This window comes from Hemiscyllium ocellatum, chromosome 10 (genome assembly GCF_020745735.1).
Source record: "Hemiscyllium ocellatum isolate sHemOce1 chromosome 10, sHemOce1.pat.X.cur, whole genome shotgun sequence".
Classification (NCBI taxonomy): domain Eukaryota; kingdom Metazoa; phylum Chordata; class Chondrichthyes; order Orectolobiformes; family Hemiscylliidae; genus Hemiscyllium; species Hemiscyllium ocellatum.
This window is the reverse complement of record NC_083410.1, coordinates 9,066,161-9,081,278: the sequence shown is the minus strand read 5'-3', so window position 1 is coordinate 9,081,278 and position 15,118 is coordinate 9,066,161. Positions and strand designations below refer to the sequence as shown.

At 44.8% G+C, this 15,118-nt stretch overlaps 1 protein-coding gene across 1 annotated transcript in view; it reads left to right on the top strand.

Moving 5' to 3' along the window:
- vta1 (vesicle (multivesicular body) trafficking 1) overlaps positions 1-3,787 on the top strand; it is a 171,468-nt gene extending 167,681 nt beyond the window's left edge. Inside the window, exon 8 of the mRNA XM_060831227.1 lies at positions 2,194-3,787. Within this exon, the coding sequence (XP_060687210.1) occupies positions 2,194-2,339 (146 nt within the window). The 3' untranslated portion in view covers positions 2,340-3,787. The remainder of the gene's footprint in view (positions 1-2,193) is intronic.
- The last annotated feature ends 11,331 nt before the right edge of the window (positions 3,788-15,118 follow it).

Here is a 15,118-nt window from a genome sequence, read left to right as displayed (position 1 = left end):
AAACCTGGGAAGGGCTTGTCATACTCTCTTTTTTTTATTATTACCAAATTGTAAACCTCTATTCTTCTCTGTTAAGCAACTCTTCATCCTGCCCAACTAAGTGCCCCCCCCCCGCCCCCCCACTCCCTAATTAACTAGCCCAGTTGCCCTTTGGTTTGTGGCATGTCAGTTGTAGAATGGTTGCTAACTCTGCTATGTAACTAGTAGCTACATTTCAAAAAGTAACTAATGGTGAAAATGCTTGGATGTTTTGGAGAATAAGATGGTTTGCAAATGTGAGGTTTTCCTGTATTGTACAATCAATTCAGACTTCTGTATTTCCCACCCATTTAATGTTGGTCTTTGAAGCCATCTTTGAATCCGAACCATGTAGGAGTTAGAAGCATTTTAAAATGTCCTTCAATGTTGGCTCTTACTCTTTGCTCTAATCACTCAGCCCTTTTCATGTAACAGACCCAGTCCCAGGGCACAGTGAATTGGGGCATTTCAACTTCATCTGAACAGCCTCTTCATCAATGTCAGTGATAGTACTGTCATTGTAATCTCCTCCTTCCCCGCCTCCCTTCACCCCCCCCCCCCCTCCCCCCACCCCCCCACCATTCCTCCTTATTTCTGATGGCCTCCCAGTGATTACTAAATAGTTTCCGAGAGCACAGCAGAAGGTGACTCTTCAGCCCATTGTGCATGTGATGGCTCTTCGAAAGTGCTATCCATTAGTCAACCGATCTCATTAATTACCCATGGCATTCCAGTATATCTAGTGCTCTTTTTTAAGTTAATACTGATTTTTTTCCACCATCCCATCAGGCACTGACCTCCATCCTTCAAAACGTAATAAATTAAAAATGTTTTCAACATCCACCCCCCCCCCCCCCCCCCCCCCCCCCCCCCCCCCAATTATCTTAAATCTGTCTTAAACTGGCTACACCACCAATAGAGGAGGCAGTTAGACTGCAATTTTAAAAGCAGTAACATATGGGGTTACAGGTGGAAGACAAGAACAGCACTTGGTGAAATACCAGAAAGCCAACTAAGATGCTTCTGTGCTGTAATAACTGTATGATTCAGCTCATCGTGACCATGCTGACATTCAACAACAGGAATTCAGCTTGTCCCACACACTGGCCCTTTTCCCATAGCCCTACAATTATTTGTCCTCTTCAGGTACTTATTCAATTGTTTTTTGTAGCCGGAATTAAATCTGCCTCCAACATCCCTGCAAGCAGTGCGTTCCAGATCCGAACCACTGACCTATTTTACTTCCTCTTTAAAATCCAAATTCCCAAATGATAATGTATTAGACCCCAAATCATTGTACACACATATCCCCAGATCTCTCTGATCCTGTCCCCAATTTCTTTTCTATTGCCTCTCTTTGTTCATTCTTTCCATCAAGTATGTCTCATCATATACCTCTGCAGTAAATTGTCCAACTTGCCCATCTCCTGTTGAAATCTGTCATTAATCACAATTCTTACAAACTTTATGCTCCATCACATTTTGAAGTTGTGTCCCTTATACCCAGGTTTATGTTGCCAATATGCTTCAAGGACAGCAGTGGTCCTAATACTGACCACGGGAACCTTGCTGTATATTATCCTCCAATCTGAAAAACGCTGTTCTATGCACCACTAATGTCTGTTTCCTGAGTCCCAGCCAACTCCTATATCCATGTTGCCGTTGGTGATCCATGGAGTTTATCAAGCACCACATCGATTCACTATCCTCCATCTGTACCCTCATCAAGCAAACAACTCGATCAGGTTAGATAAACATAATTTGCCTTCACTGAAAACCATCATATCTATGGAGAGAGAACAAGCTAACATTTTGAGACATCTAGACTCAAAACATTAGCTTGCTGTCTCTGTATGGATGCTGTCTGACCTGTTATTTCCAGCATTTTTTAATTTGTCTTCAACAATTCCATCCTTGATCAGTCCACTATTGTTAAAATTGAGCATTAATTTTGTCCTGGATTATCAATTCTAAAAGCTTTCCTGGCACCAATGTTAGTTGCCATCCTTGCAACTTTGTTGCACACTTTTTTTAAAATTTACAATATTCCCATTGTCTGATTGTCCTGTTGTCCTGCCAATGAAAACAGCTCCCTACAACAGTAGCAGAACCCATCACTTTTTAACACTTCTACTAAATCTCCTAATGACTGAGTTGTTATTGTTTTTCCCATAGGGGAGGTGCGTCTGACCCCAGAAGACTACGCCAGAGCTCAGAAGTACTGCAAATATGCAGGCAGCGCCCTACAGTACGAAGACGTGGGGACCGCCGTGCAGAATCTCCAGAAGGCCCTCAAGTTGCTCACCACAGGGAGGGAGTGAGTCCCAGCCCAACTGTACCCATACGTAATTTGTGTCCTCTCCACTGGCACAAAGAACTAACCAGTACGTTGCTCCACTCCACTCTTGCGTAACTAAAGAGCCTTTTGTTTCCCCATTGGCATCTCACTTTGATCAACGGGCCATGATGCATTATCTTATCCCAGTGGAAAGAAGAATATGCCTTGGGTGCCAGGTGTGAATATTAATGGCTTGTGTCTCCTAGCTAAGGACTTTTTTTTTTAAAATGGCACTTGTGATGGCAACACTAAAGAAAAGTGCATCAGGTTCTTAATTCTGCTGCTTTTTCTGTGATGTAACTGTCTTGTCTACAGGCATTACAGTAATTTAATGTAACTATAGTATTCCCTTTCACAGCCCTGAGCAGGTTAAGTGGGGGTATCATGTCCTACTTGGCTGATTCCAACAGCAGAGCATAATTCACATCAACAATCCCTCCCTTCTCTTTCCCAACTTCCTGATATCTTGTTCTAAGATGGGCCAGGTCCATAGATGTATGTTATGCAAGTTAGCTCAACTTTCCAATCCAGCTCGCTTCTCAGGCTTCAGATATCATGGGGCTTTTACAAATGCAAATGCAAAAAGTGCAAATGCACCTCAGAGAACAGTGGGACACCATGTTCTTCCAAGCACATTTGAAAGAAAGGTGGTGGGTATCTTAATTTTGTGCGCAGTTGTTTTCAAAGCCTATCTTAGATGTTATTTGCACAGACAGCCAAACCTCATGGTGCCCGTCAGCAGCACCTTCCACTGTCTTTGAAATCCAATTTGAATGTTTATCCGAATATCCATTCAGAGGAGTAATGTAGCCTTGGAGCTCATATAACCAGTTGCCAGAGGAGATGTTCAGTATGCATGGAGAAGTGTCATTAAGCATGATGTCTTGTAATAAATAAATGTGTATCAGACTGTTTCTCTTTACTTCTGGGATGTAAGGTGAGATAAATTGCACTAGCTATTAAGAGAGTGTGTGTGTGTGTATGGCTAACAATAAAAATTACCATTCATTAATTGTTTGCAAAATAAAATAAGCTTACTGCAACATAGAGTCAACGCATAATAGGTTTAACGTTATACAATTGTTCTTGACTTGCTCATGACAAAGAAATTTAATAAAGAATCATTGCCCATTTGGCGGTATTTCTCAAACCAAGCAAAATGCCATCATCAGCGAGTACATCCACTTCCCATTGGCAACCAGATCCAATGGGTCAGATTGCGACAGACGTGAAGTGGTTCCACCTTTTTGTTCCTTGTGCTGATCAAACCAGAACAGAAATAAAACGAATGCATTGGACTTGTCACTTTATTGTACCATTCTGTCTATGACAATGAGGCATTCACTCTACAGTGCACATTGTGACTATGTTGCCCATTTTTCATGTTTGTTATATCTGTCTCTAATAAAAGTAATCAAGTCTCCAGCTTAATATGTGAGGATTTTTTAAAAAATCATTTGTTAGGCATGGTTCCTAGGCAGTGTTCTCATCTCAACTCAAAGTATGGGTGTTAGCCCCACTCCAGAGACTTGAGTGCTATATCTAGGCTGATATTCCAGTGTAGTATGGCACATGTGAAAGCTGGCAACAGGGTCCCAAATATGGGGAGAGAAATGTGCCTTGAGCAACATTCATTTGTCGGTCTAAATATCACTCAAGCTATCTTGTCATTTATCTTGTTGCTGTCCAGAATGGCTTACTATGTGCAAATTAGCTGGTGCATTCCACTGTTGCAGATCAAAAGCATTTTCTTGACTGTAAGGCAGTTTGGAGCATTGTCAAAGGTTCTTCGTATTCATAGAATGGTTCCAGCACACAGCTGTTTGTGCCATGTCATGTTTATGCTGGCTCTCTGCAGGAGTAACTGAATTAGTTCCACTCCCAGCCTTACAAATTTAACATCATAGGATCAGTTAGTGTTGTTGGCTGGACCATCTTTTATTGACATTTCCAAATGCCCCAGAGGACAGTTAAGAGCCGAACACATTGCTACAGCTCTGGAGTCACGTGTATTCCAGACAAGGTAAGGGATGGAAGCTATCCATCCCGAAAAAACATTAGTAAACCAAATGGATTTTAAATGACAATTGACAGTCATGACATGGTAGCCAAAGGCTGTGTTTTTTTATTGGATTCCTATTTTACCATCTATCATAGTGGGATTCAAACCATGGCCCCAGAATAATAGTCTGGTTCCTGAACGACCTTGACACCACCTCCTCCCCAAGTTATAAATCACAACACCAGATTATAGTTCAACAGCTTTATTTGGGAGCGCTGCTCCTTCATCAAGTAGCTGTGGAACAAGACAATAAGATGCAAAATCTATAGCAAAAGATTACAGTGACATGCAACTGAAATGATATATTGAACAAACCTAGATTGCTAGGCGAAAGTGAGGACTGCAGATGCTGGAGATTAGAGTGGTGCTGGAGAAACCGCATATGCTGCCAAACCTAGATTGCATCTCTTAGCATAGGTTGCAGGTTTCTGTTCACTCATATATAAATCCCAGAACTTCTTTTTCATCGCGTTCTCAAGATAACTTAAGGTCCCGTTTGAAAGCCACGACTGAACCAGCTTCTGCCACGCAGTGTTTTCAAGATGCTAAATACCCGCTGATAAAAAGGATTTTTGTTATGGAGGTGATTTTACCATTGACCCCAAATTGGTGTTCTCTAGATCTGAGGGTTCCAGCTCTCCTGTATATTCATCATGTTGGTAGTTTATATATTTTGTTTTTATTTGCATAGAGCAATTATCAATGTCACACATCGGATAACCAGTTATATTAGAGGAGGCCTCTGGTGGTGACAGCAGTAATGCCAGGCCATGCCGGATGCAGCCCCAGGGTTTCCGGCAAGTGAGGCCCAAGTCCCAGACTGAATTCCCCCAGCCCAGACTCTCGGACAAGGCTGGGGATCCAGGTCCACAATTGGTCTCGGTCGCCTGAAGGTGGAGAAAGACTATCACGGCCCCCATGTGTTTGTCTCCCGATGTGGTGGTTTCCTGGTGTGGTGGTGTGCCAGTGTGGTTGTCACATTGCTGTGTAGAGGTCTTCTCCAGTGTCCAGATATTCCAGAGGCCCGCAGGCATCTTGGCCTGGTATGGCGGCCATCTTCAGAGGAGGCTTCTGGCCCAGTATCCAAATGTCTGCTGTGGCCTTCTCATCCCGGTATCCAACTGCCTGACGTGGCTGTCTCATCCTAGTATCCAACTGCCTGGCGTGGCTGTCTAATCCCAGTATCCAACTGCCTGGCGTGATGGTCTCATCCCAGTATCCAACTGCCTGACGTGGCTGTCTCATCCCAGTATCCAACTGCCTGACGTGGCTGTCTCATCCCAGTATCCGACTGCCTGACGTGGCTGTCTCATCCCAGTATCCAACTGCCTGGTGTGATGGTCTCATCCCAGTATCCAACTGCCTGACGTGGCTGTCTCATCCCAGTATCCGACTGCCTGACGTGGCTGTCTCATCCCAGTATCCGACTGCCTGACGTGGCTGTCTCATCCCAGTATCCGACTGCCTGGCGTGGCTGTCTCATCCCAGTATCCAACTGCCTGGCGTGATGGTCTCATCCCAGTATCCGACTGCCTGACGTGGCTGTCTAATCCCAGTATCCGACTGCCTGGCGTGGCTGTCTCATCCCAGTATCCGACTGCCTGGCGTGGCTGTCTCATCCCGGTATCTAACTGACTGGCATGGCTGTCTCATCCCAATAGTGTCTTCAGGAAATTTCATCAATCCTGAATCGGTTTTCAACCCACTATCCAACTGGGAGCCATTCACCGAACTGTGCTGAAATTTGTCTTAATTTCTCTTCTTTTTATTAATATGTGTGACTCCTGTCATTGATGTGAGAGCCATGGTGGGGCAACTTCTAAAACTTTCCACTGTATTCTTCATGTATAAGTTCGAGTGACAACAAATTTCTCTTCTATTTTGTATGTACTACAGGTCATTCTCTTATAATGCTCATTTTGTCAATGCAAGTTTGCTCTAATTTGATTGATGAATTGGGGGCACTGTTTCTAATGCACAAACTTTTAAAACATGTGTTTACCATAACATGATTGCATCGACAACACTTTAAGCGTGATTTTTATATAATGTGGGGTTGTGCAAGAACGGAACCATTGCGTTATAGAGGAACTGACTGTACTTGAGGAACATAAGGGTGAAGAGTAGGAATGGGCCTTTGGACCCCTCAAGCCTGCTCTCCTCCGTGAAAATATTCCAGTACTCTGCTTCCACTTCCTTTTGTGGGTGGCACGGTGGCACAGTGGTTAGCACTGCTGCCTCAGAGCGCCAGAGACCCGGGTTCAATTCCCGACTCAGGCGACTGACTGTGTGGAGTTTGCACGTTCTCCCCATGTCTGCGTGGGTTTCCTCCGGGTGCTCCAGTTTCCTCCCACATTCCAAAGATGTGCGGGTCAGGTGAATTGGCCATGCTAAATTGCCCGTAGTGTTAGGTAAAGGGGTAAATGTAGGGGTATGGGTGGGTTGCACTTCGGCGGGTCGGAGTGGACTTGTTGGGCTGAAGGGCCTGTTTCCACACTGTAAGTAATCTAATCTAAAAAAAACATTTCTCGTCACTTCTGTCTTAAATCGGCAACCCCTTATTTCTACACAGGGACCCCCACCCTCCCCCTGTTCTCTAATCTCCCACAAGAAAAGAATACTCTCCACGTCCACTCTTTCAAGGCCCCTTGGACCTCGAGTGTTTCATATAAATCACCTCTCACTCTTCTAATCATCAATGCTGTTCAACTGCCTTTCTAATCTGTAATTGTGGGCTCTCACTTGCAGCTGTCACAAGAGTTAAATCTATTTGGGTAATCATCTATTATTCCTAATCACAGTAGCGCAATGACAATATTCTGCTGTTTGTTTCCCGTTCTCACAGAATAGAATCACTACAGCATGGAAGTAGGCCATTCAGCCCATCGGGTCCACCCAAACCCATCCCTCCAGCCCTCCCCAACCTTATTCCTGCTTTTCCCATGAATGATACACTAAGCCCAGGCATCCATGGACATTATGTGCACTATAGTATGGCCAACCTACTTAATCTGCACAGCTTTGGACTTTGGGAGGAAACTGGAGCATCCGGAGGAATCCCGCGCAGACACAGGAGAATGTGCAAACTCCACACAGATAAGTGGAGAGCAGCGGGAGTCAAGGATCAAGTCCTGGAATGGGTACAGAGTGAGTCCTGGATGGAGGGCAGTGTGTGGAGACAGCGTGCCTCGTGTTCTGAAGTCAAGCGGATATGGTCTCAGGTTGGAAAAGGACTATAACTTGAGTACTTTATTGATACTTTTTATTATCATTCTGGACTTTTAAACTCTGTATTCCCATGTTAACTTTTTTACTAATTCAACACTGCGAAACACTAAGTAACTACACCTGGGTACCCTGTAGTTGAGATGGTGCTGAGAGTTGGCACTACAAACCTTTCACTGCACTCATTCGAGACCACATGACAAGAAAGGCTATTCTATGCTATACTACTCAATTCCATTCTATTGTTCTAGAGACATTTATATGCCTTTAAGTATGGGTGATGATTTGATGCATAGGGTAGTGTCTGATCTGAAGTAGACTCTGTGTTTGAGTTCCATCTTGGGCAAAGGAGCGTGTATCCTTAACACAACCAAGTAACTTGAATATCAACCGGCAATGCTTTCTAAGACAGCAATGGCAGGCCTGATGAAGACCAGGAGAGATTCCCATTTGAAAGTATGGCAGAAAGAATATTAGAGCCACTCCCATCCCTATCTGCAACTCCAGGCTACATCCATGTAACAGGTGTGTGTTACTGGAGTAGTTTGGACTCCAACTAATTGTAAGATACCCAGTTGCCTTTAGCCATGTACCCACTTTCCCTAAGACATGACAAAACACTCCACCCTCTGCAACAACCCTCTGGGTAAATAAATTTCTGCCAAAAGTCTGATGATTTATTGAAATAACCCCCCCCCATACCATAGTCTTTACATTTCCTTTCACATCTCTTAATCATTTTAAATACTGTTAAACCTCATGTTAACTTGACTTGCTCCAATAACAAATCTAGTACTTTATTGTTATAAGACCTGAGGGCAGAATGAGGCCATTCAGGCTTTAGACCCTGCTCTGCCGTTCAATTAGGTAATGGCTGTTTTGGCTCACCTCTGATTTCATGCCTATCCCTCAGCACTATTGATTTTGTTACAGTCTATCTCTCCTTGAATATACTCAATGACCTTGACAGCCCTCTGTGGGAAAGATTCTAACGTTTCACTTCCCTGGAGGAGAATAAATTCCTCCTCATCTCTCTCCATTTTGTGACTGTTGAGATTGTGCCCTCTAGTCCTGGACTCCCAAACAAGGGAAGACAACGAGCTGGAAGTTTTTGTTGCAAACGTTTCGTCCCCTGGCTAGGAGACATCATCAGTGCTCTGGAGCCTCCTGCGAGACTGATGGTGTCTCCTAGCCAGGGGACGAAACGTTTGCAACAAAAACTTCCAGCTCGGCGAACAGAACCACAACAACGAGCACCCGAGCTACAAATCTTCGCACAAACCTTGAAGGGAAGACAACCTTTCCCTCATCTGCCCTGTGTAGCTCCCTAAACATCTTGCATGTTTCAAAGAGATTGTGTCTCCTAAACTCCACTGTGTAGAGGCACAAACCACTGAGCTTCTCATGAGAAAACGGCACGGTGGCACAGTGGTTAGCACTGCTGCCTCACAGCGCCTGTAGACCCGGGTTCAATTCCCGACTCAGGCGACTGACTGTGTGGAGTTTGCACGTTCTCCCCGTGTCTGCGTGGGTTTCCTCCGGGTGCTCCGGTTTCCTCCCACTGTCACAAAGATGTGCGGGTCAGGTGAATTGGCCAAGCTAAATTGCCCATAGTGTTAGGTAAGGGGTAAATGTAGGGGTATGGGTGGGTTGCGCTTCGGCGGGTCGGTGTGGACTTGTTGGGCCGAAGGGCCTGTTTCCACACAGTAAGTCTAATCTAAAAAAAACCTCCCTATGTCAGGTTCAAATTTGTAAACCTATAGGCCAGTTGCAAAAATGTTAGAATCTTATTATAAAGCATGAAAGATTCTTAAAGGATTTGACAGGGCTGATGTGGAGTGTTTATTACCCTTTATCCTTTTAACTTCAAAAGCCTGCTTTACTTACAGCCCAAAGACTGCAGCATTACACCACCAGCTCCATCTTCCCCAGGGCAAATGGTGAGGTCCATAAATGCTGGCCCCGCTACTGACATGTCTCTACCCTAGGTACATAAAATTGAAACGGCTTGCCATTTACACCTGGTTGTTGTTGCTCGGCACCCCTACAAAAGACATGAGTCGAGAGTGTGGCACTGGAAAAGCATGGCAGGTCAGGCAACACCCGAGGGTAGGAGAATCATTGTTTCGGGCATAAGCACCCCCAATTCCTCATGAAGGGCTTATGCCCGAAACATCGATCTTCCTGCTCTACAAATGCTGCCTGACCTGCTGTGCTTTTCCAGCAACACACTCTCAACTCTGATCTCCAGCATCTGTTGTCCTCACTTTCTCCCACAATAGAAGTGACCCCGACAAAGTGCCTGGAAGTTGCTATGTCTAAGCTACTCACCGAGTCCATTAGTAGGAAATACACCTTTTGATCCATTCTGCCACTTCACAGAGTTCCTACCATACCTCCGCTCCAACCCCATACTGGCTGCTGTAACACAATACAGATCCGGGTCTTTGAGGCCTTTTCAGGTATAGTGATAATGTCCAGGAGGCTCAGGCTCAAGACCCATCTGCTCCCACAATGTGCCATAACATTGATGAACTGGTGATTTGAATTTATATAAAACGCATGTCTTTAAGGATTTTTGGGATATCATGGTAATGTCCCGAACTCTGAGCTGGTATTAACACCTACCTACCCAGCCATAACACTTATGAACAGGTTGAGTATGGATACGTTATGCTTGAAAGAGCTATTGTGGTGCAATGGTAGTGTCTCTTCTGGGCCAGAAGTTTCTGGTTTAACAATTACCTGCCCCAAAAATATGTCATAATGTCTCTGAAAGAGGTTGATTAAAAGTGGGTCCACTGCAGGTTACCTGGTGTAAGCACAGAGTAGCTGAAATGTCGGCAACTTGCTGAAAATTTCATCTGATAAAGGAGAACTGTATTAAATTTAATTCACTGAATTCGACCGAATGTAGGTCTTGTCTTCCATAGGCGATGCATGGCACACAATGGTCTCTCTTGTTCAGAAATTCAAATAAAAGAGCATTTAATTGCAAGGTCAGCTGTAATGTGCATGGACTAATCCCAAGTGTTCAGAAGCCTGATTACTGCTGGTTTTAGTTTTATTAATATGTTCCAGCTGATGGGAAACCGGAGCTGGTTTGTATTTTATCTGTGTGCTTGCAAAGCGAGGCAAGGGTACTCTTTGCTTTTGTTTATTGTGTTCTGTCCCCAGTGCAAAGTGGAGTAGCAGAGTACAGCTTCCACATACTGGGAAATGAGCTGTGTTATCGACACGGCTGATATCCTGGGCCATACAATGTCCTTAGAGAAAGCTGCCTGTCTCTGAGCAGGGATCAGTTGTTGCGTTTACTTCATGTTTCAGACCGTGACCATCTCACAAACAATGGGAGGAACTATCTTCTCCATTTCCAACCTTTAAAAGGCCTGATTTTAAAACTCAACTGGGTCACTCGGTGATACTTCACTGAGCGTATTGTGATTATCCATTGTTTAGGTCCTTGCTACTACATTACGATTACAAATGCTGTTAATTTGATTGTACTAGATAAAGTGAACAACAGTCTGCTCCACGCTCACTGGCAAATGTCAGTCTATTTGAAGAGCTATGAATCTATCTGGCTTCATAAACTACCACTTTGGTCCAAAGATGTGCGGGTCAGGTGAATTGGCCATGCTAAATTGCCCATAGTGTTAGGTAAGGGGTATATGTAGGGGTAGGGGTATGGGTGGGTTGCGCTTCGGCGGGTCGGTGTGGACTTGTTGGGCCGAAGGGCCTGTTTCCACACTGTAAGTAATCTAATCTAATCTAATCTAATCACTGCATTTTAATCTTAAAGGTCAATCCACATACATGTTACAATAGAATAGATGGGGCGGGGAGGTGTTTTCTTGCAAAATATAAGATTGAGTGGAGTTGTGGAATCCCTAAATTATGGAGTGAATCCACGCCAACTCTCCAAATGGCATCCCACCTAATCCCTGTATCCTTGCATTTTCCATGGCCAATCCACCTAACCTGCACTTCTTTGGATCGTGGGAGGAAACCAGAACACCCGGAGGAAACCCATGCAGACGCTGGGCGAATATGCAAACTTTACACATGATTGGATGTGCCAGTGTTGGACTAGGGTGGGTAAAGTCAGAAGTCACAGAGCACCGTTGTGGGTGGCACAGTGGCTCAATGGTTAGCACTGCTGCCTTACAGCGTCAGGGACCCGGGCTCGATTCCAGCCTTGGGCGACTGTCTGTCTGGAGTTTGCACATTCCCCCCTGTGTCTGCATGGGTTTCTTCCTGGTACTCCAGTTTCCCCTCACAGTCCAAAGATGTGCAAGTCAGGTGAATTGGCCGTGCTCAATTGCCCAGAGTGTTAGCTACATTAGTCAGGGGTAAATATAGGGTAGGGTTACTCTTGGAGGGTCGGTGTGGACTTTTTGGGCTGAAGGGCCTGTTTCCACACTGTAGGGAATTTAATCTAATCTAAAACCAGGTTATAATCCAACAGGTTTATTTGAAATCACAAGTTTCAATCGCTTTGACTTCACCTGATGAAGGAACATGCTCTGGAATCTTGTGATTTGGGCTATATGCTGATGTCATGTGACTTCTGACCTTGTCAAACTGCAGAGACAGTCACCCAAGGGTGGAATTGAACCTGGGTCCCTGACATGATGAGGCAGCAGTGCTACCTACTGAGCCACCGTGCTGCCCTTGGTGATTATGACAGCTATGGGTGGGGTAGATAGGAAAGGAAAAGATCAATAACTGGGAGTTTGGGGGTGGGGGGGTTAAGGCAAGTGGCAGAAAGTTTAGAGAAGATGGGAGGAAAATCCTTTTTCACCCAGAAGGTGGTGGGAATCTGGAACTCTCTGCATGTAAGGTTGAGAGAGGCAGAAACCCTCATTACACTGAAGAAACATCCAGATGTATATATGCATGGAAGACTGTGTGCCAAGTGGCTGGAAAACAGAATTGGAGCAATTAGGTGATTACTTTTGAACATATTCTGTGCTGTGCAGTTTTTAGCCTCCAGACAGAACTGAAAAAACACACACAAAGTCGTCATGGTCCGTAACTCAACAGGGAAGTTTTATTCTCTACCTGTGTACTCTGTAAAGCCCAAAACAAGTCTGAGCAAGCCCAGGAACACTGGCTGAGGACCTACCTGCATCACATAACTCACCTCTTAAAAGGTCAATATCCCAAAATAATATACATCAACTATAATACATAACACTCCTCCCCTTTATTTTCAAAATTTCCCTTGAACAAACCACCCCAATGTCTACATCGTTCCAAACAAAACATGGGTATACAAACAACAAAACTATTAATATGGTCATGATAGCCATCTCCATTAGGTACATCAATAGGAGGCACCATTTCATTAGGGAGTTCTATTCAGTGGGTATCTGGCATCCTACCTCTGATGCAGGATTCACCTTTGCAATCTTAGGAACCTCAGGTAAAGATGGCTCATCCCAAGGGAACAAAGAGACAGCCTCTTCCCCAGGGCTGCTACCCGAATTGACTACAGTAGCTTGCTCCAAAGGCATTGTGCTGCCTTATTCAGGCTCTATGGTGATGGCTGGTTCCAGCACTTGAAGATGTGCCGCTAACAGCTGGTCAGCATGCCATAGCCGCAAGGATCTCATCCTGGGTTTGGATTGTGTTGGATATGGCATCAACCAAGCCAGGTGCCCACTTGTCAGTAGCATTGTCACCCTAGGCTGAATATTGGTCACCCTGATGAGATAAACGGAGTCCGTCTCCCTTCTGGGCATCTGGGATTATTGATTCTTCTCAACAATCTCGTGCATATGTTCAGGTAGCAACAAGTCAAATGTGGTTTGTAACTTCCTTTTAAATAGCATGTGCACCAAAGGTGTGTTTCGGAACATGGCCAGAAGTCTGTCGACTCAATAATGACTGACCCCTACCTCGGACACATTGGATGAGTGTTGTAACAATTGTACGAATCATTCCGTAAGACCGTTGATCCAGTGAAGATAGTGCACCAGATGAAGGGCTCTGGCTCGAAAAGTCGATTCTCCTGCTCCTCAGATGCTGCCTGACCCGCTGTGCTTTTCCAGCAACACACTCTGGACTCTGATCTCCAGCATCTGCAGTACCCATTTCTGCACCAGCCAATCGCAGGACACCTCAGGTCCACACCCAAGCATGACCCCAACCTTACTGTAGCCTATCATTTCAACACAGCAGCCTGCTCACATGCCCCCTTGTCAGTCCTCGGCATGTTTCCATGCTCCAGTGAATCATAGTGCAAGCTGGAGGAACAACATCTCATCGTTAGACTATGTTATGGACTAGGCCAGGCCACTCAAAACGCTCTTAAGCAGGCAGCCCAGACCATAATTTGGAAATTTGCTTCGCCAAGTGTACAGTGAAAGTTATCCGGAGTATGGTAGCAAGGTTGACTACTAGATTTTAAAACAGACAAAAATGTATTCACAAGATTACACAATGAAACACAAAGAACAGGATAAAGAATGCCTACAGAACTCAGTCTATCCAAACTAGACTTAATCATGCTGTTCTGAATATACACAACATTCCCAATAAGCAAACGCCCTTTAAAAACCAACCTAAATGGAAAGCATGCTTACAGGTTGAAATTGATGAGAGAGAGAGACAGAGAGTTTCCACACAGCTCACTGTTGAACTCCCAACCAGCTCTGGACTGAATTAAACTGCTCAGCTCAGCTAGAGAGCTGACCACTCCCCTTTCAAGTGACACAGGTCACTTCTAAAACATGACCACTTTGGCCTGAAGTCTCATCTGTTTACATATAAACAAAAGGCCTCTCAAAATCCTTTCATCTCTGTACCAAACCAGCCTGATCGGAGCCCAGTCTGGTTTATTGCCCCTCTGAAAAAAAGCAAGGACAGAGTCTCCTTGATCCAAGGAACAGCTTTTAGGGTAAAGAAGGACTAGCTTAGTGACAACTAGGCACTTTGCAGCCTTCTGGGTTTAATACTGAGATTAACACCTTCAGATTGTGATCCACTCCCATTCCTTCCCTTTCTTTTAGCTTTAAGTGTTACATTTTCTGTCACCATGTCCTCACCTCACCACCTGACACCACCACTCCCTCCCCCCCCCCCCACCCACCCCAGAGGGACTGTCTTCATTCCAGTCTGGCTTATATACGCCATTAGAACATAGAACATTACAGCGCAGTACGGGCCCTTCGGCCCTTGATGTTGCGCCGATCTGTGGAATCAATCTGAAGCCCATCCATCCTACACTATTCCATTTTCATCCATATTTTTATCCAATGACCGTTTAAATGCCCTTAAAATTGACGAGTCTACTACTATTATAGGCAGTGCATCCCCCAACCCTACTACTCTCTGAGTAAAGAAACTGCCTCTGATATCTGTCCTATATCTATCACCCTCTCAACTCATAGCTATGTCCCCTCATGCTAGCCATCACCATCCAAGGAAAAAGGCTCACACTGCCCACCCTATCTAACACTCTGATTATC